The sequence below is a fragment of the Molothrus aeneus genome, chromosome 5, assembly GCF_037042795.1.
Source record: "Molothrus aeneus isolate 106 chromosome 5, BPBGC_Maene_1.0, whole genome shotgun sequence".
In the NCBI taxonomy this organism is placed as follows: Eukaryota; Metazoa; Chordata; class Aves; order Passeriformes; family Icteridae; genus Molothrus; species Molothrus aeneus.
In genome coordinates, this window is record NC_089650.1 from 48,025,641 (window position 1) to 48,051,918 (window position 26,278).

A 26,278-nucleotide genomic window follows, 5' to 3' on the forward strand; every position below is an offset into this window, starting at 1 on the left:
AGCAGAATCTTGTAAATATAAAATGAGATTAGTATTTTCATGACGCATATGTTTATTTTGAAATTTTATTATTATGAATAATATATCAGAGAGATTAAATGACCCAAAGTTAAGATTGTTATTAGCATGTCTAATCATATGAGGATTTTTTAATTAAAGAGGCTTTGGAATGCTTACAGCAGCAGTTAGTTATTCATTCCTTTGAATAGCTTGAATTCTTGACAGATGCTATTCCTATTATCTTCACATCTGGATTATAGCACAGATACAAATAACATTGTGAGTCATAGTTAAGGTTGGTTCCATTTGCATTCATGCTTCAATGTTTTTTTCAACAAAGCTAGCATCTCCTGGAGTTAGAAATCTCCCTGATTCTGTCTGTCAGCTTTGGGAAGTCCTCCTTGGTTAAGGTGTCCCTCAGTGTTGTGATTACATTATGAAAAGTTGTTTAGCCCCAGTCACAGCAGTTCTAGAGCCGCTGTTTTGGCAGTAAAATGTTGCTTTTATTGCATTTCCATGTCTGCAGTAGCATCTATCAATGAATTACCAGAACTGATCTCAAACATTGCTCCATCTTCAGGCTAGCATCATCACCTGAAAGGGAACAGTAATTATTTAAGGGAATTTGGATAAGTAAGGAAGACAGTGATGTTTTATGTACTTGGAGTTACACAGCATCTACAGTAGCTCCTGATGCAGAGTTTTTCCTTCAGCTGTCACTGTGTCTGATGTGTGCTCTATCTTCTGCTTCTGGTATAGGTAAAGATGCATGAACTATGTATTATGCTGAGGTAATGTAGTATCTTCATGTTGTGTGCATAATTTGGTGATGTGCTAGAGGAATATTTATATTGTAGCAGTTGTAATTGACACTCCATGAAAATTGGTTTTCAAAACCATGATTTTTCTTTCTGACTCAATAATGCCAGAATTCTAAAGAATCTCAGATAATGTTTTGTTGGTTTCTTTTTTTTCAATTTTTTTGTATATTTATTCCTTTCTAGGAAATGTTTCCAGACTGCTCATTTTTATTTAGAAGACAATACATCACCTCGAGTGATTTCTGGTCCCCCAGCTCCAATCTTCCCAGTCTCAGGTATTTCTGGCAACTGTTCTGTGGATCGGTGTTAACTGTTGGAAGATGCTGGTTTATATGTGTCAATAAGAATTCTTCAAATACTATAACATCTGTAAACCAGAGATTTGTAACCTCTTGTACAAATCTGTGTAAACAGGTACACTTGATACTGGCAGACTTGTGTTATTAATGGTCTCTTCTGCAGGTAACTCAGAAGAGAAATATCTTCAGTTTACAGTGTTGCCTCAAGGATACTCTGTGCTTTGTAGCCATCGTAAGTGCAGCCTCCCTAGAGTGGCTGCTCAGGTAGCCATCTGAGCTACACTAAATAGCTCTAGAGAATTACACCAGCCACAGACTCTGTTGTATTTCTGCCTCTAATTGGATTTGTCACCTGTGTATAGAACATGTCCTATTCTTTTTACCAACAGGATGAGGATGTGCCTCATCTGTCTGCATTTCACTTGCAATTACAGCGTGTTCCTATACTTACGTATTTTACTAGCATAATTACTATGGTATAGCTATACCATGTGAACCTCTCATTAAAATAATACAGAAGTTCAGAATATTATTAGCATCTTCTGATTCTACATTCACCACATTTATTTGGGGAAACTGTTTCCTTTCTTTTCTCAAAGAGTGTCACAGGAGCACATGCAGCCTTCCAATTTTTTCAGTCTGTGTAGAATGAAATAGATTAATTTCATTCATCTACTTAAACCCAAAATCAATTAATTCTGAAGCAGATCCTAAGCCACATTCTCACCTATGAGACAAGGTTATCTTGTTTCACAAGTAATATTTTTGCAAACTATGCTATTATATAAGGAGATGGATTCTCATGGAATGACAAAATGAAGAAAATCAGCCCTTGTGTGAATAACTAGTAAACACAAATAAATCCCAAACATTGGACTTCCATTGTAACTGAATTGTAGACATCTTTAAATGCATCTTGTATGGATTGATGCTATTAGGAGATGATTTATTACTAAATGGTTAAAAAGCAGAACTATGGCATGATTTCAGAAAACATGATTGTATAAGAATAAGCAGCAATGTTAGGAGATCTCTGCTTTAACTCTCTTTCATTAACTGTATTGAACTACAACTGTATCATTTTCTTACAATTTTTTCTGACCAACTCACCTGAGCGGGAAAGTGTGTTCCATTTCATAATTGCACTTACAGTTATTCTGAGTGCCTAAAATGCTTGTTTTGAAACTGGAGGTTTTCCTTCTGAAATGGTGATAAGTACTAAAGAGGAAATTTTTTTCTCAATGACTGAAGATAGACAACATATTTTATGGAAAAAGCTGCAAGCACTGATGAAATAGTTTTATTTTGCATGCAACAGATGTCAAGTGAACAGTTATTGTGTTTTCTATTGCACAAATGTTTCAACGGTATAATTTTAAAATTGCATCTAATAACAGCATAATACTAGAAAAGAGTGTAAGGCAGGAAGAGTGTTTTGCAACTGCTAAGTTTAATTCTTATGGCTGTGACCAAAAGGACACTCCACAGATCTCATTATATATTAAGTTTTCCTTCCATAGAATTATATGTTAAGTTTTCCTTCCTTTCATTGGCATAGATAGGAGATCTGCAGTTATTCACAGAAAATGCCATGGCTCTTCACAGCACAATTCAAAGATGCATTTAAATAGTAATGAATTACAGGGTAGGATTCAGATCCACTATCAAACTCTAAGTAGTTTGAAGTGATCCTTGCCATCCAGATATAAAATACATTCCTGGGTCCAGAAGTGATTGAACTGGGAGATTTGCACGGGCAAGGAAACAAAACCTAAGATTTGTTTCTCCATTATTATACTCACTCTTTGGTCATTTACCTTCCCTTTTGGTTTTGTGTTTGCATACCATTAGGATAAACACTTCACGCCAGGTTTCATCTCCAAAGTGTGAAGATTGTGTTACACATTTGTTCAGCTTCTCTTAGGCTTGACTGGATAAATTCACTTTTTGTATTCAGATCCAGTCATATAAGTGGGAGACCAGATGGATCTTAGTACAAATCAACAAATTCTTGGTAACTGAAAGCTAAAATTATTAGGTGGGCTAAATACTGAACATCTGTTGATGTGAATAACAGGTGATGTGAATACATCTGATGTGAATAACAGGTCTTTGTTCAATGTTTCTGACATTTTGCTCACATATGAAATGGTGATGAAATTACAGATTGTGAAATAAACATATTTTTAAATCATGAAAGGCTTTAAAAAAAATCCAACAAAATTATTGTTCGGAACCAAATCTCAGTGAAATAATGTCATCCTTTAGCAGATAATTAGCAAACAGATGACTTTGTTTACACAGCATATTTGCAGTAAAGAGAAGATTAAAAGTCCCAAAGGTTTCTGATGTTATTTCTGATGCATATTCTACACAAGTGTTTTTTGTATTTGTCTAAAGTAAAATGGAGATGTTACTTTAGTCATATTTATTCCTCAAGAGTGTAGATGTTTTCTTTGTGAGTAGCCAAAAAGTCCTAAACATAAATCTTTCATTTAAACCTTGAAGTGTGAATCCTGATGTGAAAATCTGTGGTCAGTACTGCCGTGATCAGACATAAGATTATTATCAATAGGTAATCATAGAATCACAAGGAGAGCTGGGAGAAAATTCTGTATGGATAGTAGTCACTAATGCAGTAAAAGATGAAAATTAATTCCTCTTTTGGATTCCTCTTTTCTTTTGGATGCCAATGCAAACATGCAAGTGTCAATTAATGTGAAAATACTGGCATAATGCTGCTTTAATTTAGTAGGCTTGGGACTATGGGGCTCCAAGTTCCAGTGCAACACTAATCAGCTGGAGCACCCAGACAACTCTGCCTAATCACTCCTACTTTATCAGTATTTTTCAGAGCTGTGCTCTCTCCTTTTGCACATCTTGCAGGAAAGAGCTAACCCTCCCATGTCTCCTTGAATTCACAGAGAATTTTGTGTGTTCTTCTATTTACAGACAAGCTCAGCATCTTGCAGCATCAGCTCATTGATTTGGGGGGGCTTACAGAAAGAGCAAGACCTAGCAAGGCATTTTCATTATCTTCTTCCCAAATAATAATTTAGAAATGTACAAGTGTTAGGTAACTGTTCTAGAAATGTTAATGGTATCAAAGGATGTTGTATTTTTTTGGGAGTTCTGTATACAAAGTTCATGCCAAGAATTTTATTTCAGGATGTTTTGTGGATTGCCTACATACAAACTTCATTATATGTCACTGGCTTTTTATTCTACATAATTATATTTTTTGTCTTTTCCCACCCCTAAGATGATGTTGGAGCAATTCCAATAAAGCATTTTCCCAAACATGTTGCAGATTTACATGCAAGTAATGGTTTTTCTGAAGAATTTGAGGTATGGCTCTATGATGTCATCTTTTTATTAGCACGTTCAAATAATGTTAAGTTTAAATGCCTGCAAACAAAAACTGGGGCAATACATTCTGACTTGGGCACCAGTTTCATGAATGCACGTAAATATGATTGCTTTGATGCATAAAGCCTAGGGAGATTCCTAAAATCAGGACTGGAATACAAATGGGAATGTTTATTATTGTGATAAAATACTGAATAACTGTGTGAATAAACTGTGCAAAGGTAGTGCAATGTATATGGTCTATCAGATATAGTGACAGATCTAAAACTTTTCCAATACTAATGAAAATTGAATTTTGCAGAAGTTACTCATATTTGCTTGTTCCATTTACAGAGAAAATAAAATGGAAGTAATAACGAGTACAAGTGGCAAGATTTCTGATTAACAGGGGAGCTAATGTAGTCTTCATATGTGGTAGTGAAAGTTTTACAATTCCTTTCCTAAAGTATATGATTCATAAGAGGTATTTCAAAATGTTGAAACATATGCTTTAATCATATAATGATACTATCACCATATGGAATTAATGATCTTCATTGTTTTTCCCACTCGTGTATTGCAATCATTTTAAATATGGATATGTTCTAACTTAATTCACATAAGCATTAAAACCCCAAATACCTAATTAAAGCTGTGCCATTAGCAATTTTTACAAGAGATTTCTAATAAAATCAGTCAGTTGGATGGAAACAAGTATTTTAGCAGATCTACATTAAGGCAAAATATGATAGTAATATTCCTTTTGCAAAAACAATAATGAAAGTAAAAATTCAGAGTTTTGCATCTTCATGTTTCACTTTTATTTCCCCAGCCAATGCATTGTGATCCAGTGGACCAAAAATTCCATGTCCTTCACATAACCTTCTTCATCAGCATTTCTTCTTGAATTCATTTAACATTCAGAATATCCATTTGACTGTGGGACCAAATTTGTAAATACTTGTGAACGTCCAGTTCATATTCATATATTACACATGTGCATACGCACTGATGGAACTGGACTCCAGCTTGACTAGCTATTAATAAGAGCAGATGTTGTATGTAAATACAATGGATACTAAGTTCTTTCAGCATTAGTCAGTGCAGCAATACAGAAATCAGATTGATCATTCTAAACTGATCTTTTCCTACAATTTTACTTTTCCTAAATTACAGCAGTGATCTAAAGACCAAATATAGTGCATGTCTCTGTATAGTACAGCTGCACCATCTGAAATATTTCATGCTAGTTTTAACTATTACCAAAAAAAAATCAGTGCCCTCATCCTTTCTTGGAGATCTATTTTGGCTTTATGGACTACTCCAGAAGTAGTGTTCGGTTCTTTTCTCTACTGATAGAGAACTTAGAAGATTGGGAAAAACTGAAATATAGTAATTGTCTTTACAGAGTTAGCATATATTTGAAGAGTACAAGGGTGGTTCCAATTTTATTTTTTGGGGGGTAACAGGTTTTTTATTTCTATTACTACAAAATAACTCATTTAAAATCAAATTTTTAAACTGAAAACCATATTTCATATATGTATTTAAGTAGATTAAGGTGATTGACATTAAAATTAATTCTAAACAGTGTTGGGAAACACCGTTAGTACCTTTAGTGATGGCAATGTATTTGCTGTTTAAAAGTGTGGACCTTATAAATGCTTGAGTTTCCTGTCAGCTATAGTAATCAATAAAATGAATTAATTTGTGAGTCTTACAGACTTTGTGCCTGTCTTGTCAAGCCTGTCCCTCTATAAAATTGTTGGCTTCACTGTGAGACCGCTGGCAGCCTGAGTGAGGGCTGTAGCTCTGTCTTTCCCCAGAGTGCTGTGAGGCTGGCTGAACTGCACACAGTCCAGCTCCAGTGGAGGTTTTGCAGCTGAATGCAAAGAGAGCAAAAGCATTCCTCAGGGAAACTAATGCATTTATAAGGACACATAAAAATGCCAGTTACATATATAGATAATCTGTCTAAAGTCTGTGATGTTGCTCATATGTACAAGCTTTCACTGGCTTAAGGTCCAACATTAAAGATAGGAAAAGAGATTCCAGTATTTTAATTGGGAAAATTACTTCTTGTTCCCTTTAGAAGTTATGTCAAAATATTCAGTTTTGTTGTTATTATGGATATATTGCATGACCATAACTGTTTTCCATATAGTAAATGTAATTTATATAAACACTTATCCATTTGTTCTGTGCTGTGGAATTTGATTTTTTTTACTTTTTTTGCATTCATTCCCTCATTAGACACTGAAAGAGTTTTATCAGGTAAGGAATTATTTCACTGCAATTTTTTTAGCAATGAAGTAGTTGTAAAATATCATAGATAATTGGGTATAAGGTTGTGGTTCTTTTCATGCTTGCCTACAGTATTTAAAGACATTTTATGTATCTTAATAGTTACTAAAGTGTGACATACTTTTTTTTCAGGAAATACAGAGCTGTACTGTAGATCTAGGTATTACATCAGACAGCTCTAATCACCCTGACAACAAGAATAAGAATCGATACATAAACATTGTTGCTTGTAAGTAAAGGCATCACTTGTTGTTTTGTGTGAGAAATCATTTTAAACAAGTACAGATTTATATGTTATTAGCAGGAACAAAAATACTTCTGCACTGAAATCTCCAGCTGTTGATCAGCAAAGCGCTCCTTGGAGAGGAGTTGGTATCAGATTTCACATTTCTTTAAGTTAGTCCTCTGACATTCTGCTACTTTGGTGAGCATGTGTTAGCAAGATACATTTGTGTCTTCTGCAATGACCCAAAGGGAGTTGGGAGATTTCATTGTAATGCCATTAGAAAGCCAAAGAAGCTTTGATTGTCAAAATTAATCCATCTTTGCTTTAGAATAATGGTGATTTATTGTCTCTATGAGCTTCAAAATCCCTGGATATATTTACTGTCAAATATAAACATAAATGTTCTGGCTTTATGTTGTGTTATGCCTGGCAACAACGTAATACAGCAGCTTCATTAGCCAGTACACTTGTTTGCCCATTGCATCACTCTCCCAGATTTTTCTTCTCTGTAACACATCTATTCAGTTTTGTTAATCTCTTTTTCAAGCCATTTCCTCTGGGGTTTTGATGATTTGGTGGCTCAATACTTTTTTTAACTCTCTACAGCATTTCAACTTTGTTCTGATTACAAGAAAGCTCTAAATTAAATATATCTTCAGCATTCAGTGTCACTAAAGCTTAATTTAAAAAGTCAGAACTGGGTCAGCTGTCGGGGAGAAGAAAATGTAAACCAGCAACAAGAAATGCCAATCTCTCTGGCTAAAGATGTCTCTAAAGCAACAAAAACTCAGGGATTTTCCTCTGCCACTCTGTTTCATACCTGATCATACAAAAGGTGCTAGCCCAGGAGTTGTTTTATTAAAAAACAGTGCAGAGGCAGCTTAGGGCAGCTGAAGTAGCAAGAATTGTCCTCTATAAGTGACTCAAGTGTAGTTCTGACAATCAGTGCAGGCTACAGAACACTTCAGCTTCCCCTGATGTAGTTACTGCTGACTCCTCAGATGACCAGCATTTTCAAAGTCCATTGCTCTCCAGAGTCCACTCTTTTAACTTGGAATTAAAGTTCCTAAACACTGGTGCCTGCTGTCATTTTGAGACATCCCACTGTGCAGATTTGGCAGTCATGACACAGGACTTACAGAAGACCTGGACACCTGTACAAGCAGCAGCTAGAGGCCATAGGGGAAGCATGTCATAGTGGCTAAAATGCCCCCTGGTACTGCTGTTCAGGCCACTAGATTCTGAATCCCTTCAAACTTTGGGTTAATTTCTTTATTTTTCCACAAATTAGAATTTTTAATCTGATTCTTATCTAAGGAGAGGATGTTTGCATATACGATTGTTAGTGTATTGGCCTTGTGTATTGTAAAAATGCATTTCATTATTTTTATGAGAAAGAATATAATTCTTACCAAAAATTACTTATTTTCTCCCTTGTTTTACTGCAGATGATCATACTAGGGTTAAATTAGCGCAGCTTGCTGAAAAGGATGGAAAACTGACTGATTACATTAATGCAAACTACGTCGATGTAAGTGCCTTTTTCTATCCACTGGCCTATTGATCTGTCAGCCTTTTCTGTAAAAAAATATGTATGGAGATGAATAGATTTAATTCCAAAAAAGTATCCCAATATTACAGATTCTGTTAAAAAAACTTTTGTAGTTTAAGTTAAGCCTACAAATTTAAAGCAAAGGTAAAATGCCGATTCTTTCTTGAATCCATCTGAGTATTGTAGCAGCTACAGCTTAACAAGGGGCATTTTTAAATAAAAAATGTCCTTCACATCTAAGCCATTTTAGAAGTATATCTCATCTGAGTGGTTAATTCTCTCATCTGAGGTAATTTCATGAGAGGAAGATGCCATTTGGCTCAGAGCCTCACCAAGATACCATTACCAGTTTTCATTACATAATTATTTACATGTGAATGATCATAATTCATCTTTTAAACCCCTTTTGCAATGCATGTCTGTGTGTCTCCTAATCACTTTCATGTCAATGTTCTGCCTAAGCATGGGCATTTGAACATACAGATCCTATTTGTTGGACTGATAAACACTGGCCTAACAATTGTATTCCTATGTCATTTGATACCACAGGGTTTCCACAAAGTCAACAGTTAAAAATTTTAAAGCACTTAAAAGTTTTGCAGAGTCTTCAAAAAATACATGAAATGTCATGTACACCTCCCAAACTCCTTTTGCTCATGGACAGTGATTTGACAAGTGTCATTTCTCTTATTTCAATTTAGGGCTACAACAAGCCAAAAGCCTACATTGCAGCTCAAGGGCCTCTAAAATCAACGGCAGAAGATTTCTGGAGAATGATATGGGAACATAACGTGGAAGTTATTGTGATGATAACTAATCTCATTGAGAAAGGAAGGGTATGAGTACTGTTGTCCAGTTTTTACTTCTCTAATGTTGGTAAATCTACCTGCAGCAAACTCCCATCTTTCTTTTTAAAATCTGGTTTAGTCAATTATTGAGCAAAAAAGCAATAGTTTCTAGTAGGTGCCTGTACCTGGATTGGCTACAGAAGTTTACAGTTGAGGATTTGTAGCATGAAACTAAAGAAAATATTCAATAAATCTTGAAAATACCATGTTCTAACCACAAAAATAAAAAACATCTTATACTGAAAGAAAGACTACTTGTATATAATATGAGTGGACAGGCTGTGGGTCTTGTGCCCACATTCTGCTACCAATCTGCTTATCTCCATGCCATCATGCACTTTGTCAGGGTTGCCTTGGATCCTGGAAAGGAGAAGAATGTAGTTCAAGTGAACTTTCCTGGATATTCACTGTCTGCTCCCTGTTAACATCCCATGGTACTCACAGTTCTTTTCCTACTACATGACTGGAGGTCCATTTGTCCAGTGAGACCAAATGAGGTCAAATCCCACCACAGGGTGTGTTATGTGATGGGAGTATACCTGTACCCTGGGGTTACATGAGGGGACATTGCATCTCACTTGCCACACTGGCAGCAATGCCTAAAATGAATGCAAATCTTATCATACAACCTATAAGGCATCTCTCAAGTGATACAGACACAGTAATTTCAGATGAGGGCTGACTGGGAGTACCACTTCATTTGTAACACCATGCTATAAACAAGCACTCTTCTAATACTCCATGAGGAGGATGTATGACTACCCAGCCAAAAGAATGGACATATCACAGCTCTCTCCTGTATGTTCTAGCCAAACACAGGCTCACTCATACCCTCTCCTCCAGATACACTCTGCCCATACTATAAACTGATCAGAAGTCACATACGACTCTACTGACTTGGATGTATTCCTATATGTCCTATAGATCATGGTTTTTTCTTTAGGTTTGAGAGTGTCTATAGAATGGAAAATTCCACAATATTGGACCCTTTTAACTCTGATAGTATGATTTAAACCTCTTTTTTTGAGTTTTCCAAATAAAGAGCATCTTTGAACAGCTATCCCTCTACAGCACAAAATAATTGTTATTTGTTCTCCTGCACAGAAGATCATGTCTATTATAAACTGGGTATATTGATAGTCCCAATACAGTTTCATGCTTTACTCTGCTCTTAAATTTGAACATTTCAGCTTACTAGTTTGACATTTTACAGGTTTTTTTCTCTATTACTTATAGAGAAATTTTCTAACAGAGAAAATCTCTTTCTAACAGAGAAAATGTGACCAGTACTGGCCTGCTGAAGGTAGTGAAGAATATGGGAACTTCTTGGTTACTCAGAAGAGTGTTCATGTCCTTGCCTATTACACTGTGAGGAATTTTACTCTTAGAAACACCAAGATCAAAAAGGTTTGTGACATCCTAAAAACACAAGTATGCAAAAGGAAGTGTTAAAAGATGCTCAGAATATAGTTAAGGCAGTTGACAACTCTTTTCTGCTGTATATGTGAAGCTGAATCCTATAGATCTCAGCCAGCCAAGATGCTTCTGAACACAGATAAATGAACTCAGAAAATTGTAGGACCATCAGGGAAAAAGCAGGGATCACATTGGAGAGCTGATGTAGACTTTGACTGCCTGGGTAGCAGGATGATACATTTTCAGAAAGAGAGCAATTTGAAAAAAATGTGGTATGAGTTAAATTATCCACCTAATCTCTCCATTTTTTTTTAGAGACAGGTGAATACACACTTTGTTTTATAGTAACCAGAACCAGCATGATCTCAGCTCAACAGGATGATGTTAGCTACTTTGAGAATTCTAAAAACTTAATTTATTCCAGCCACATAAATGTCTGAGACATCTAACCTCTCACCCTCCCTGCATAATTAATACATAATGTTTGGCATTTAATGTCAATTAATTTATTCTGCCTATTTTAGGAACCAATCTCTGAATGAGGTGACCTGCTTTCTGAAGGCATCCCTGCCTCTGAGTTGCCATGGAGGGAGGGAGCTTAGAAAAGCAGCCTACACAAGGCTACTTACCCTGTAGATCACTAAAGCTGGGTGAGATGAATCCTACTCTTTCTGTTCACTCAGCAGAGGAGCAGAGTGGCAGGAAGAGCTGGTGACTTTTGAGAGCAGCTGTAATTTGTTACCCTCCAGTGCTCTTAATCTTTCTCTATGGCTTTCTGAGACAGTGTCAGGTCATTTTCCCACTCAGTGGGCAAGCTGGTAAGACAGAGCCGCTGGTCCTTCCTTCCCCTTCTCTTTGGAGGCTGGAATATTCAGAGCCAGATGGCATGCTTGGCACTAAATAGGGATAGCACTAGTTCAACAACTATCAGGTATGGAAATAAAAGGAAGGAAGATGTGGGCTGCTTACATGTGGAATTATTTTTTTGTTGCAGGGCTCCCAGAAAGGGAGGTCCAGTGGCCGCATAGTGACTCAATACCACTATACCCAGTGGCCTGACATGGGTGTTCCAGAATATTCCCTGCCCGTTCTCACCTTCGTGCGGAAGGCATCGCAGGCGAAGCGCCACGCTGTGGGGCCTGTTGTGGTTCATTGCAGGTGTGCTTTCTAGTGCCGTAAGGTTCACTCCACTTTTGTTTTGCAGAAGAAAAGATTTTCTCAGTGGTGGGTTAAGCAAAATTTCACCCTTGTGTTTAACAATTCTTGATGGAGTAAGAATAACTTCTTAGCTGATATTCTTATCTGATATTTCTCTCCTTCATAAGGCCAACTAATCAATTGTGCCACTTCTGTAAATCTGTAAATCTCCATAAACAAGATGATGCTGCTGCTCTGCACTATGTTCTTTTTTTTTTTTTTTTGGCTAAACTGCTTTAACTTCTATTTTTTTCACATTTCTGTACTGCTATCTTGAATGCTATGAGCTTACCAGATACACATGTGGGGATAATTGTTTCATTTCTGCAAATATATTGTTAGGATGCTTTTGGCTCATGCTTTCTTTGGTGCAGGGATACTCTGTAATCCTAAGAGGAGCTCTGTGCACAAGAGAAGACTCTCTCTATTCCTGGCTGAACTACACCTCTGCTGTTTTTAACATTCTCTGGGCTCTAGGAGTCATTTGCAATGGAGCGTTCTGGGGAACGGTTGAGGTCTGCATGTGCCGCAGTGTGCAGGCAGGTGCTCTGTCAGTGCTCTCTGGAACTGGCAGCTCAGGGAAAATTGGTTAAAAAGGGCTTGTAGGGCCTGGAATGACTTCACAATGCCCATGAAGGACCGGGTTATTGTAAAATATATAAGCAGGTTCTGGTTTTCCACTGTAGTACCTCACCTTTGATGGAACATTTGGAAAGAGAACCTCCTCATGAATTCTGTCCTTCTGGAGCTGACACTGAGAAAGCCAACAGGTAAAGTCACCTCACAAATGCTGCAAATGAAGATATTTTATTTGTGGGACGATCTAATCTGACTGACATCTGTTTTTAGCTTGGAAAATGAAAATTCCATATCTTGTTGTTCTGCTGCTATTTACATCCTGGCTGTTCTTGGGAAATTCAAAATTTCAAGTCTGATATTGCTGAGATATTGGCAATACATTAGGAGTCAATTAAATTGAGTTTTTAAGAAGTGAACGGTGGTAAGTTGTGTGGCTTCAGTCAGACCTCTCCCCTGGGTCACAGGTATAACTCACCTCTGTCTGTAGGCAGTTTTGTACAGTTTTTAGCTAAACTGACCACATGCACTATGGAATTTCAAAGGAATCATCTCATGTTTGAAATATAAATTTTATTTATATTTACAGGCTGTATGGAAGACACAAATGATGAGATTCATAAAATTTATTTTAGCTATTTTTATTTGGTACTTTTCATGTTTTGTCTTTCATAACAAGTACAGATGGTGTCTGGTAATCTTTGTACTTCTTTGTGTCTAACAGGGTATTAACAACCTGGACCTTTGGGTTTCATATCATACTTATTTAGACAGTTTATTACAGCAATCTGATCTCAGTCTACCTATGCTCTGTGCCCCCTCTGTGGCAGAAATGAGATGACTGAATTAGCATGTATGGACTGAGCTGGATCTGCCCACAGGGGACCATGCAGATCCAGCACGGTGCTGCTCTCAAGTTACATGTACAGTATACATAATGTTCCTTCATATCTTAGAGGGGAATTACAACTGACTATTTCCCATACATTGCTAGATAACAAAAACTGACCTCTTGACCTTGTACTTCCTACCCAGATATTTTATAAACAAGAAAGTTTTTCTATAATTTTATGATACAGCTGATTTTATACAACGTTAATCAGAGTTCATAACAGGAATGAGTTGATTAACACTTTCTTCTCCATTTCCTATTTTTTAAAATGTTTTCAAAAATTGCTTGTCATCTCAACTTTGTCTAAGGAGCACTAAGCTTTTTTCTTTTACAGATACACTCTCAACAGTTCTGCCATTCCTGGGGGATTTCTTTGAAATCTTCTGTACTGTAGTGGGTTGCAGAATGCAACTTTTGCTTTAAAGTGGGGTTTCAACTTAGAAGAATTTGAACATATTAACTTTGCCAAAGTGCTGACATACACCACCTTATGTAGATATACTTGGCAAAGTATCCTAAGGAGTATCAAGGCTCATAATTGCAGACCTGCAGGAAATCCCTTAGTTCTATTTCAGCCAATAATTTAAAAATCATTTGAGAAAATGATCTTTAGGTCTATTCTTGCACAAAGAAAAAGATTACTATATTGAAGATTACTAGCCTTGAACCTTTAACAAAATATATTGTATAATAAATTCATTTTGTAGAGGAAAATCTTCCGTATGCAGCAGTTTGTTGAAAAAGCTATGTGTATGGAAAAGTTCTTTACATTAGTGTTTTATTTCAGGCTCAAGACCATTTTTTTGTTTTATAGTGCTGGTGTTGGAAGGACAGGCACATACATAGTGTTAGACAGCATGCTGCAGCAAATTCAGCATGAAGGGACAGTCAACATATTTGGATTCTTAAAACACATACGTACCCAAAGGAACTACTTGGTGCAGACTGAGGTAAGAATAAAATATAAATAGCATGAGACTATTACAAACCTTCTGTTTGCAGGAGGGGAGATAATGCAATCCTCTTCCTGGCACCACCAGACAGACAGAACCCAGTCACCAGGCTAGATTTTCCCTTTTGCTTCCCTTGGTTTTATAGACATCCTTCTAGGCACACTGAGAGCAGTGCATTAGAAATTACCTTTCCTTGGGCTCTTGTCTGTTTATTAAGGAGGACTCAGAAGGAAGCCTGTATAAATCATGCTTCCTACAGCAGTGCTTTCTTGGCAGGATTTGTATTTTTGTCACAGAGCTTTGTGAGGAAGCACCATTGTCAGGCATTCAGATCTTCACTGAACCTCATCAAACAGTTTATATTAGGCAATAAAATATGCTGAAAAAGTTATTTCACACAGAAAATTATATATAGGTGCTTTAAACTGAAGATTATATATAGAATATTGAAAGACCAAGAAAAAACAATAAGGGCAACAGCAGGGCATTTGAAAGTCTATTTCAGGTTTCCAGAACAGGTGGTTAGATTCCCCAGTGCCTTTCAATAGAATAAAAAAGTTAATCAACAACTAGGGCAGTTGTTCCAAAGGATGTGAGAGAGAAAATAGAGAATAGCAGTAGGAACCAGGGGTAGGACTGGCTTGAAAATTTTCCTCAAGGCTGTGCTTGCATTTTTACCTCTATTCTGTTAACATGAGATATCACAGGTAGTGAGGATTTGGTATTAAGTCATACATATATATGTGTATGTATGTATTGCAAGGGTAATTGTCAATTGTGCTTGTAATGTGTGTACTGCCACTGCAGAGGGACAGCCTTCACTGCAGAGGATCACATTTGAGAAAACCCCTGTGGAAAAATACTGAGCACATCAGAAGTGGCAGCTTAACCAGAGGAATCCAGGGGAATCTGAAAATCATGAGAGCTCAGATGTTTGGTTGTGTTTTCCTAGGAGCAGTACATCTTCATTCATGATGCATTGATGGAAGCAATACTCAGTAAAGAAACAGAAGTCCCTGAGACTCACATTCATGCCTACGTTAATGCGCTCTTGATACCTGGACCAACAGGAAAGACCAGACTGGAGAAACAATTCAAGGTGAGCTCTCTGAGATAGTAGTGTGAAAATCTTTGGGTTTGTAAACCTGAATGACTTAAAAGTAAGTATCTCAACACAACTTTCATCAGCTTTCTCTACCTAAACTTTAACTGCTGAGCCTAAATTAAATCAAGATTAAACTTATCAAATGAATGCAGTCAATTGGGACACAATTACTGGCCTTTAACAAGGAATCTACCAAAAAAATCCACAAGAAAGAGATCATGAGAAATAGAACAGTAAGTAGATTTTATAAAAATTTAACTACATGCCTTTGCAGGTAGATCTCAAAGGTAAAACAGCAGTCTGGAAAGATACCATTCTGGCAGATATGTCAGACTTCACCTTCAAAGATATGGTTATTGATCTAGGGTTCAAGAATAATTTGAACTACTAAGAACAGTGAAGAAAAAATATTCTGGTGACATGTTAAGTAATTTAGACAGATAACTAGATAACAGAAGTTTAGAGAGACAACAAACCTGCAATATAGGCACCCTTCTGTTTAATGCAGCTTATGAAGGAATGGCTTTTCTGCAGTTACCTGACTTTTTTTTAACTTCATTGTTTCAGTTACTGAGCCAGTCTAACACACAGCAGTGTGATTATTCAACTGCACTCAAACAGTGTAACAGAGAAAAGAACCGAACCTCATCTATCATTCCTGGTAAGCTTCTTCAAATCCTCAACAAGAACTGAAGACTTCTGCATTAGTTTGGAGCAATGTTCTGAAGAGAACATTACAGCAAAGAAGTGAATTATGAATTACACATAGAAAAACAAAATAGATGGCTGGATAGCACTTTGTCCCAATTGATGGAGCCCAGTGTTATAATTACTGTGAGATGTGAGATAATGGTTATAATATTGTAAGAGTCATTGCAACATGCTTGTGAATTCATAACTTTTTTTACAGTGGAAAGATCTAGAGTGGGTATCTCATCACTATCTGGTGAAGGCACAGACTACATCAATGCTTCCTATATTATGGTAAGTCAGTTAATATATTGGTGAAAAACAATGAACAGCTGTTTTCAGAGCTGCCATTTGGCTGATTTAGGATGGCACATTCCTGATTTTGAAAGCTCCTTTCTTCCATTATCACTCTGCCTGAAAGAGTTACTTCCCCCAGGAAGTACTCATACCATTGTTACTGGCTTTAAGGTTGGTTAAGTGCACTGCATTTTAACAATCTGTAGAAACAGAAATCACATCATAGTTTTAAAAACTGGTAAAGCTAAATGCTTCATGGAAAGATTTTTTGAGATGAACTGAATGTCTAAATGTGTTAAATAACAAGTTAATTTTTAGTGGCTGTATTGTGATTTATCTTCCTACCTGCTCATCTTACAGTGCTTTTGCAACTGGCATAGCCTAAGATACCATAGTTCACCAGCTTTCCATTATCTTTTTGCTCTTTGGATTTTCCTCAACTCTTTCCCCCTTCAATAGCTGAGAGGGAGGAGTAAATGCCTCCTGGACATTCAGGAAAGAGATGGCAAATCTCTGTGCTGTGGTATGTGTACATCTTTTAGGTGCATTATTGCATAGGAACTCTCTTTTCATGGTAAGAGATTGACCTGAGATATCTGTAAAAATTAAGAAACTGCTTGGGATTTTTGCAGATCTTTCAAGAATTCTTTTATTTGATCAGGTAGTCAGCTTCTCTGGAATTATATTTATAATAATATATTATATTATTATTATTATAATATATATTATTATATATATATATTATATTTTTATTCTGAGTTGCCTGTTTGAGTCTCCTCTGATGTCTTTTCTCCTTTTTTTAATCCATTTGTTTTTAAGTCTTAATATTTTTTCAATGTAATTGAATCTATTCTTTTCACATGGAAAATATTTAAGTGGAAGTTTTATATTTTTCTAATATATGCAGGAAGCCAAAAAAGGAACAAATGTACAATGCATTTTCTTGGTTCTCACTCTGTCCACTAGAAACTTCTTTAAGCATTAATACTTGGGCAGCAATTCCAAATCTGTCTTTTTTTTTTTTTTAGGGTTATTATCAAAGCAATGAATTCATTATTACTCAGCATCCCTTACTACACACTATCAAGGATTTCTGGAGAATGATATGGGACCATAATGCCCAGTTAATAGTCATGCTTCCTGATAGCCAGAATATGGTGAGTTCTGTGGCTGATTGTTATGAGTTTATGTATGAATTTTATTAGTATTACCATTTTGAAATATGCAGGATATGAGAAAATATCTTGGATTCTGCAAAAAAAAGGTTAAAATTAATAATACCAAGCTGAGTGTAAAATCCCCAAGTCATCCAGCAGAAATCTAGAAATCCTTGTCTAGGCAGATTGTGATTGGAATGAAAACATATGACAAGGAGGATTCCCTCCCTACCCATCTGACCATTTTGGTTATTCAAACTATTATAGAATTTTCTTTAAATAAACCAAAAAAAACCTCTCTTCATTTCTACTGTCAGACAGAGAGAATGCTCCCATGAACTTTTTTCTGCACTTTCAGATAATCCCAAGAACACACATACATTAGAACACAGCAGCTAAATGTATCGCATGACCATGGGCCATGCACAGCACCTCCAAAGGCCAGGCTGTGTGTGTGGCACTATGCAGCACTGCAGGTTCATTGCTATGTAGGCCCACAGGGTACATTGAGACTACAGAGGTGTTTTAAAACCATCACTTTGCCATTGTTATCCCACTTAAAATTTGATTTGTCAATTTAAATCTAGCTGGCTGGATTTAATATATATATGACACATTATTTATTATGTTGGATTTTGTATTTTAAGAGCTTAATATTATTTATTTTTATGACTCCAATTTTGGTTTTCTTTTCCTGGAGGCTGAAGATGAATTTGTGTACTGGCCAAACAAAGATGAGCCTATAAACTGTGAGAGTTTCAAAGTCACTATGATTGCTGAAGAACACAAGTGTCTGTCTAACGAGGAGAAGCTCATAATCCAAGACTTTATTTTAGAAGCTACACAGGTAACACTGTCATAAACATATAACTCAGGGCTTGATTTTTTAAAGGTAATGCCCACATTTTTTACATTTTCAATGCTAAATTACTGATAAAATATCCATGCCCTAGAAACAAGCATGGAGGGAGTAATGTCTATAAGGCAATATGATGACATGGCAAACAGGGTGGTCCAACCTCCACAGCAGTGGGGTTCTGCCTCTGGAGGCTGAAGCTGGAACAAGGCAAAGGAAAAGAATAAAGAAAGTCAATTTTTACAAAATTGATTTATGGGGTTTTTTGTTTGTTTTTTTTTAATCATTTAGGATGACTATGTACTTGAAGTGAGGCATTTTCAGTGTCCAAAATGGCCAAATCCTGATAGTCCCATTAGTAAAACTTTTGAACTGATCAGCATCATCAAAGAGGAAGCTTCCAACCGTGATGGGCCCATGATTGTACATGATGAGTAAGAACTGCACTTTTCTGTTTGCTTTGATGTTTTTCTGTAGAACCATCCTTTTACTGCCTGAAAGCAGCTGAAACAAGGCAGAAAGTCTGCACTGAACAGTAGTGGTGATGCTTCTGTTTCAGCTGCATCAACAAGAGAAACATTTTTATTTTATCATACTTCATTTCAGTTTTATCATTTTGATAGTCTGATGGTTATCAGGTTGGTCACTAGAGGGGAAGTCAGTTAAGATTTCATTGTCTTTTACTGAAAGAATTAAATGTTTAGATGAGGCACCATACCATTCTCCAGCTCTTCACTAATGGGAAAAAATAACAAAATGTTGAGACACTGAAGGACCCAAAGCATTTGGTTATTAGAGGGTTGAAGAGAAATAACTCTAAGAAGTTGTAGCCAGGTGCTGTGAAAGTTTTTTAAGCTAGTGCTGGGCAGACCTGTTTCAGATATTTTAAATACCACACGACAGAGATTCATCTTATCATTTTGCCCCAGAATTTTTATTTTTTCCAGCTGTAAAACCTGATAGAGTTTCTAGAGTTTTGTTTTGTTTTACTTTACAAAGGCATGGAGGGGTGACAGCAGGCACTTTCTGTGCATTAACAACTCTGATGCATCAACTGGAAAATGAGAATTCAGTGGATGTTTACCATGTAGCAAAGATGATAAATCTGATGAGGCCTGGAATCTTTACAGACATTGTAAGTAATAAGTAAAATGTGCACTTTTTTTCCCTATGTGTGACATTAGATCTTAGGGCAATATTACTGAACAATTTTGCATCTTAGTTTTCGCATGAATTAATCAAAACTGTCTTCCAGAGGTGCTGTAGAAAAAGAAATCTTCCTGGAAAGAATTCAGATGACAAAAAATTGAGAAAAAAAGCCAACAGACAAATAGTAACTCTAATCCTGTCCCCAAATTTGTGATTGACTTCAACAAGGATTTGAGTCAGCATATAATATTTCTTTTAAAATACAGTTTTCTCCCCTACCTTTACTGTGCTACCTATTGCTGTGCTTTACATTGTGTACAGGGGGAGCCATTAGTCAGAAAATAATAAAGCTGCTGAGTAACACAAAAAATTCTGGAGCACAGTACATTTACAGTCTGACACATCAGCTGTTAATTAATTTTGAGCAACAGTGCCACAGAATAACCATTTCTGCCAACATCCTGAGTGTACCCTCTTTTCTCCTCCAGGAACAGTACCAGTTTCTGTACAAAGCTATTCTCAGCCTTGTCAGCACAAGACAAGAAGAAAACCCTTCAGCATCTATGGACAGTAATGGCTCAGCTTTACCTGATGGAAATGCAGCTGAAAGTTTAGAATCCTTAGTTTAATTAGCACATCAAATCAAACATGCACATCGCTGCACCACACCAATCACACCTGGAGTTTACCATTATTATTTTCGGTTTTATACTTTGGGTGGGGAAAATCTGTCCAGTCACTATATATATAACCAGAGCCCAACAGTTGCTCAAACCAAGTCATTTCTGTTATCTACAACTTTACTGTGGAACTTTTATCATTAACAATGTGTGCCTTTTCTTGAAAGATTTCTTGTAATACATTGTTACATTTGGGCTAACTTGATTGACTTTTACAGTGTTTCTAATAATTGAATTGTGGTATGTTTTTTCAGTATTAGGTTTTTTGATTTATCTGGCTTTACTTTTAACTTAAAATTACCATATTTATAGATGTTAGGGAATCCTCAATTACAAACATGTCATGGGTTTAGTATTTGGTTTATTCGCTGTATTTATAACAATTTACATTTGCTAGAAATGCAACTTTTAATATAGTAGAATGTAAATAAGATACTGTTCTACATAACATTCAACATTTTAAGACTTCAATTAGACATTTAGAATAGTAATCTGATACTTACTGTAAATACTGCTACTTCTGTAGTTATCCATGGACCAAATTTATATTTATAATTGTAGATTTTTATATTTTACTACAGAGTCAGTTTTCTAGTTCTGTGTAATTGCCTTGTTAAAATGATGTAGTCACTATGTTTTTACTTTAACAAAGTCTTCTGATATATAATTGTGCATCTTAAGCAATTTACCTTCATATAGCTGCATGTGATTTTAACTTTTTGTGGGAACTAGAAATCATATGTTTTGAAATGAAAACTTTTTATGAGACTAACACTGTACTTGGCATTGTTAAATTGTTTTTACCCTGGTATTGCAAAAATAAATACAAATATTCCAGTCTGTGCTTAGTAGTCTTCCACGCAGAGTAAACAGTCTGCACTGTCATACAGGAGAGCTTTTACTTACAAGGACTTAAGGCTGATCTGCAGACAGCTGCTCTTCCTATGGAATCCATGAGTTCAGGAGATATTGATAGGAAACTTTTATGGGTTTTTTAATCTCTGCTCCTACCCATACCTACAGTGTCCACATTATCTCCTTTTTTAGCGTTTCCTCCCACATCTCCCAGTCTGTAAATGGGCTGTCCCAGGTGTCCCAGTCTCCTCTGCTGGTCCAAGACTCCTCTGTGCAGCCTTGGCTTCTGATCATTCATTCTGCTGCTGAGCCCTTTGCTGCCTCCTTTGGCAAGGCAACAGCCAAACTTTGGGAGCAATAAAGCAAGCAGTCTCTGCAAGAACAAAACCAAAATGTTTCAAATTGACCTCAATCAATTTCTGTAACCTTCAGAACTGGCAAGAAAAGATACTGAGTGTACTGAAGGCTGTGCCACCGAGGGGCCGGAGGAGCCTGGAGTAAAATGTTCATTTAAGATTAACGTGGGTAGCAAGACCAACTATTTTCTCACTTTCTACAGTATATATATATAGAAATATTGAAAGCAGAAATACTGTTCTGGAGTAGAATGCACAGAAAATAATGGACCCTATCTGAGAAGAAAACGAAGCATGACAAAAGACAGGCCTGATGTGAGATGTTAGTTGACTGATTCCTAGAGTAGGCATGTGTAAGGGAGTTATGTCAGCAGATAGATCTAGACCCCATCAGCAGTATGGGATTGAGGATAGGTGGAGCTGGAACAAAGCCAAAATAAATTTAGATTTAGAGGAATCGAAACAGCAGAACCTTTAGAGAATCCTCATACTATTGATACATGAAATGAGCATGAAGGTCCTAGAAAAGGAGACAGACTGGCACAGAATGTCAAAATAGCTAGCAGTGAAGGAGATATTTCTGTGCTCTTACCCTCTTTTTTACAAGAAAAATAATCATATAGGCAAAACAATGTATCATAAATCACAGGGATGGTGTAAGGTTGGAAGGGACTACTGAAGGTCATCTAAACATAGGGGGGTTTATAAAACTGTGTTAAAATATTAGTGTGCTTGAATTCTCTTTTACCTTTGACCACTTCTCTTTATAGCCACAGCAGTGCAGTCCCAGAGGTTATGGAGTGTTGAATCCATGTGACTCAGGACCCTGGAGGTTTCTCTTTCCCCATCCAGCAGAGCTGCATGCAGGATGATTGCCCTGTCAGCCCCATGGCCCTGGGCAGGTGCAGCCAGGGAATGTGCAGTGCACATGTTCCACACAGGGAGACACACGTGCATACACACACAGGATGGTAGAAATAGGGTTCATGGCACGGAGAATAGGACTAGGATTTAAGAAGGGGCAGGACAGAGGGCCATGGTCAGACACAGGGCATGAATGGGTGAAGGTACTGGCCAGCAGCCAGCACATACACATGCAAGCACCTTTTACCCCTCTTCTCTCCTTGTTCCTGTGCCTATTACTTCCCTGTTCTCCTTAGTGCCTCTGTTTCTCCAGCCTAGTCTATCTCTTTTCAGGTAAAAAAGATTCTTACCTAATTATTTTCATGGGTCTTAGCTTTGCTACCCCATACCCAAATATGAAACCTCAGATGCTGCTGCTTAGATCATCTCAGCCACAATGGTGTTATCAGGTTCCCTGGTACTTCTTAACTCACAAACTTTTCTTTCCCAAAGGTCTCCACCAGACCTTGCCCTTCCCTTCCATAACTTCCCATGAACTGCCTCTGTAGCACCACAGGGCTTTATGGCACTCTTCCTAACTCCTGCCAGCTGCTCATTCTTGCTCTCTCCAGCAGGTTTCTCAGATCTGTGCAGGTAGCTCAGCCTTGGGCCAGGGGTGCCAGCCACGTGCCTGCAGATACAAGTATTCATCTCTTTAGTTCAAATGTATTAGTTCATTAAATAATTCAGAGGGAACCTACTTTTCTGGGCTAAAATATCTTTATTCAGGTTTTACATTTTTTTTTTTTATATCCTGTGGTTCTCGTCATGGTTGCATAATTGGTAATTCTGAAGTTCAGGAAGAACAGGACTGAGATAGGACTCCTAAGTGCAAGCAAAAATGCAGTGTGTCCCTTGTGGAGTTAAGTGCTGTGAACAAATAGAATCTAGAACTATTTTAAATTGCAGAGTTTGGGGGTTGACAGGAGTTCAAAATGTACATAGAGGGTGCATTTCCCCAAAAGATGCACTTTTTTAAAGAATTACACATACACATTTTTCACAGTGTTCAGGCACAAATTTGGTGCATACAAAGGTGTGTAATGGTTGTGCTTTGCAAAAGGGATTATTTTCTTTCTCAGCTGTCCTGAGGGTTCCTTACTATTTCTTCTAAAGCACTCAGATTTGCTGACAGACTCCATTTGCACATCTAGGCTAACAAGGACAGCAATATTCTGTACCCTTCTTATTCAAAAATTATAGAAAAAAAATGTGATATCCTAATCTCTAGGGGTGCACATACCAGAAAGGTTAATTGTGATTTTACGGCCAATTGCAAACCATATTCTATAACCCCATTAGCAGATTCTACACTTCTGCATTTCACCACATTAGCATCTCATGTGCTACTTATTTAGCCTTTTCTTCTGGAAAACTAGCTTGTTGCCTCACATATCAAATAACAAGCATGAAGTTACCTTCTGCTAATGTATTTACAGTTTCATATAGTTGTATATTAAAAGTAATTTTTGGCCAATTAATTCTGTTATATTTTTTCAAGCATCTGTGGACCAAAAGCAAAAAAGGAATCCTCCTTTCTAAAATCCCAACTTGACATAACTGTTCATTTCAACCTAAATTTTTTGCATACATTTTAAAATTGTAATCCAAGGAATCAGCTGTCATTCAAAGTTTCCTTCAGAGATGTTTGTAATCACATTCATCATCTTAGCCTGCTGACAAGTTATTTAAAACATAAGTGCTTAGCATAATCTCTTTACTCACACATATTGGTTCTGATCTAGAAAAAAAATAAGAATCATAAAAAAATCTTCTATAATCTTCAACTGTGATGGATTATAGATTTTAATAAATGCGTGTCAGTTCCTCTCTCAGACAAAGGCCATATTCTAATTAATTTTTTTCTTATAATCCAAGCCACAGACTCAAAAGACATATAGCCTGCCTATTCAAACTGGGTCAAGTGTGGAGAAGATGTTATGTATCTCTGGCAAAAAGTAAGATATTAATAAACAACATCAGGTTAAGCTTTTTTCTTTACAAAGCTGTAAGTCCAATGTGTGACAGGGAAAACTTGATTAGTGATCTTCCTCCTAAGAATCATAGAAGAGTTGAGAGTTTAAAAAAAAAGAAAACAAGTAATTTACTATCACCAACTTTTTAGTGATTGTGATGTGGAGATTTAATATTTATGGAAAAGCTTTGCAAGGATCAGCAGTAAGTGGTGAACAGAAGACATAAAAACTCATTACTATCAGTAAAACAACAAATCAGATAAAGACTTCATAAATTGCTGGACTTCAAAACAAAAAACAAAAATTTGTTAGCAATGTTTTATCACAATGCTTTGCTAGCTTTACAATTCTTTGCTATGTCCTAGGATAATGTGAGTAATTTCAGACAGGTTGAAATTCTCTGTGGTAAATGCTTACTTCAAGATGAGTTTAGCAAAGTTAAACTCCTTTCTCTCTCATTCTGAAGCATAAACAAAGCACAGCTGGGGAGGAGAGGAGCAATATTGTCTTGTTGGGATTAAAACCAGAAACAAAGGCCCACTGCTCCCCTAGGTCTGAGGTATCATAGGTTACAGCCTTAGTTTTCACTACTTCCCTGCAGCAAGGCCCATGTCTGGCCATCCACTTCTCACAGGTTTGTGTTTTGCTGGATTAGGGTTTCAAAGGGACAAGAAGGAAGAGAAGTGTCTCTTACATTATTTGGCCACATCATGTCTGACTCCCCTCCTTTTCAAATTGCATTCTTTCTTTTTCCAAAACAAGTCAGAGGGGAAAAAACCCCTCTTATGGAATGGAATTCTTATGGCTTATGGAATTAGTTTCTTTGTTTATGGAAAGTCACAACCTGTACACAGTAGTTTAGTAGGAATATATTTGAGATGGTCTGATTTGGCTTGATAAATTTTGCTAGACAGTCACAGCTAAATTTTTCTCTCTTTCTCTCTGTCTTCTTAGTTTTCCAGCCCAATCACAACCACTAGAGCCCATTTTTTCCCTCCCATAAAAAGCTATTTTGCTATGAGCTTACACCCTTTTCCAACAATGTCACTTTTGTACTCCAGTCCCTCCAAGGGATAGAATTCTCACCTGTAGGAAAATCTGGGGCTGAGAGAGTGTGAAACACAGAGGCAAAGAAGCCAGTGTGAGGGTAATGGGGCTCAAGCACCTCCATCTCAAAAAGAAACTGTGATTTTACATGTCATGAAGATCTGGCATTAGGATAAATTCCAAAATGAAAAAATGAGAGACACACAGTGAAACAATCTGTTCCTTGAAGCCTGATGTGAACAAAGAGTCTAAAATTGCCTTTCAGCACACACAGTGATAGCAGAAGCAATGTGTTCAGCTGAGCAAGGTCCTCAAGCTGAGACAGGCTGTGAGACACCATGGTTCCATGCTTTGCTGGGGCACAGGGAGGTATCACACATCTACTGTTCTGTAGCTACCACTTCAGTAACTGTCCTTGTGCTCAGGATCAAAACATGCTGGAAAAAAAAGATTTCTTTGGATTATAGATAGCTGAAAATTATCTAGATACAGATACACCTATATATATATATATATATATATATATATATACATATGTGCATGTATGTATATATATATATGTATATATGTATATGTATATAAATATATAGATGGGCATGTTTAAACAATCCTTGAAGAGTTTTCTCCTGTAAGTCTAGCAAGAGGTATGCAGAGGTATTTCATGCACATAGAAAAGTCCATGTGTAGGCATCCTTTCAATGTCACCATCTATGTGAAAAACAAAATTCCATTCCCATCCTATTATTAGACTGTAAAGATGACATGACAACAAAAC

General features: G+C 36.8%; 1 protein-coding gene across 7 annotated transcripts in view; it reads left to right on the forward strand.

Moving 5' to 3' along the window:
- Positions 1-21,206, forward strand: part of PTPRZ1 (protein tyrosine phosphatase receptor type Z1) — a 133,115-nt gene extending 111,909 nt beyond the window's left edge. For 2 of the 7 annotated variants that reach the window (XM_066550620.1, XM_066550623.1), the window contains exons 14-31: positions 1,005-1,096; positions 4,383-4,468; positions 6,722-6,742; positions 6,905-7,001; positions 8,447-8,529; positions 9,252-9,386; positions 10,671-10,805; positions 11,809-11,972; positions 12,698-12,781; positions 14,294-14,429; positions 15,385-15,531; positions 16,105-16,198; positions 16,448-16,521; positions 17,553-17,681; positions 18,382-18,528; positions 18,829-18,971; positions 19,537-19,672; positions 20,175-21,206. In XM_066550620.1, the coding sequence (XP_066406717.1) occupies positions 1,005-1,096; positions 4,383-4,468; positions 6,722-6,742; positions 6,905-7,001; positions 8,447-8,529; positions 9,252-9,386; positions 10,671-10,805; positions 11,809-11,972; positions 12,698-12,781; positions 14,294-14,429; positions 15,385-15,531; positions 16,105-16,198; positions 16,448-16,521; positions 17,553-17,681; positions 18,382-18,528; positions 18,829-18,971; positions 19,537-19,672; positions 20,175-20,315 (2,044 nt within the window). In that variant the 3' untranslated portion in view covers positions 20,316-21,206. The remainder of the gene's footprint in view (positions 1-1,004; positions 1,097-4,382; positions 4,469-6,721; positions 6,743-6,904; positions 7,002-8,446; positions 8,530-9,251; positions 9,387-10,670; positions 10,806-11,808; positions 11,973-12,697; positions 12,782-14,293; positions 14,430-15,384; positions 15,532-16,104; positions 16,199-16,447; positions 16,522-17,552; positions 17,682-18,381; positions 18,529-18,828; positions 18,972-19,536; positions 19,673-20,174) is intronic. The other 5 variants (XM_066550622.1, XM_066550625.1, XM_066550624.1 and 2 more) reach the window with 3 other exon arrangements.
- The last annotated feature ends 5,072 nt before the right edge of the window (positions 21,207-26,278 follow it).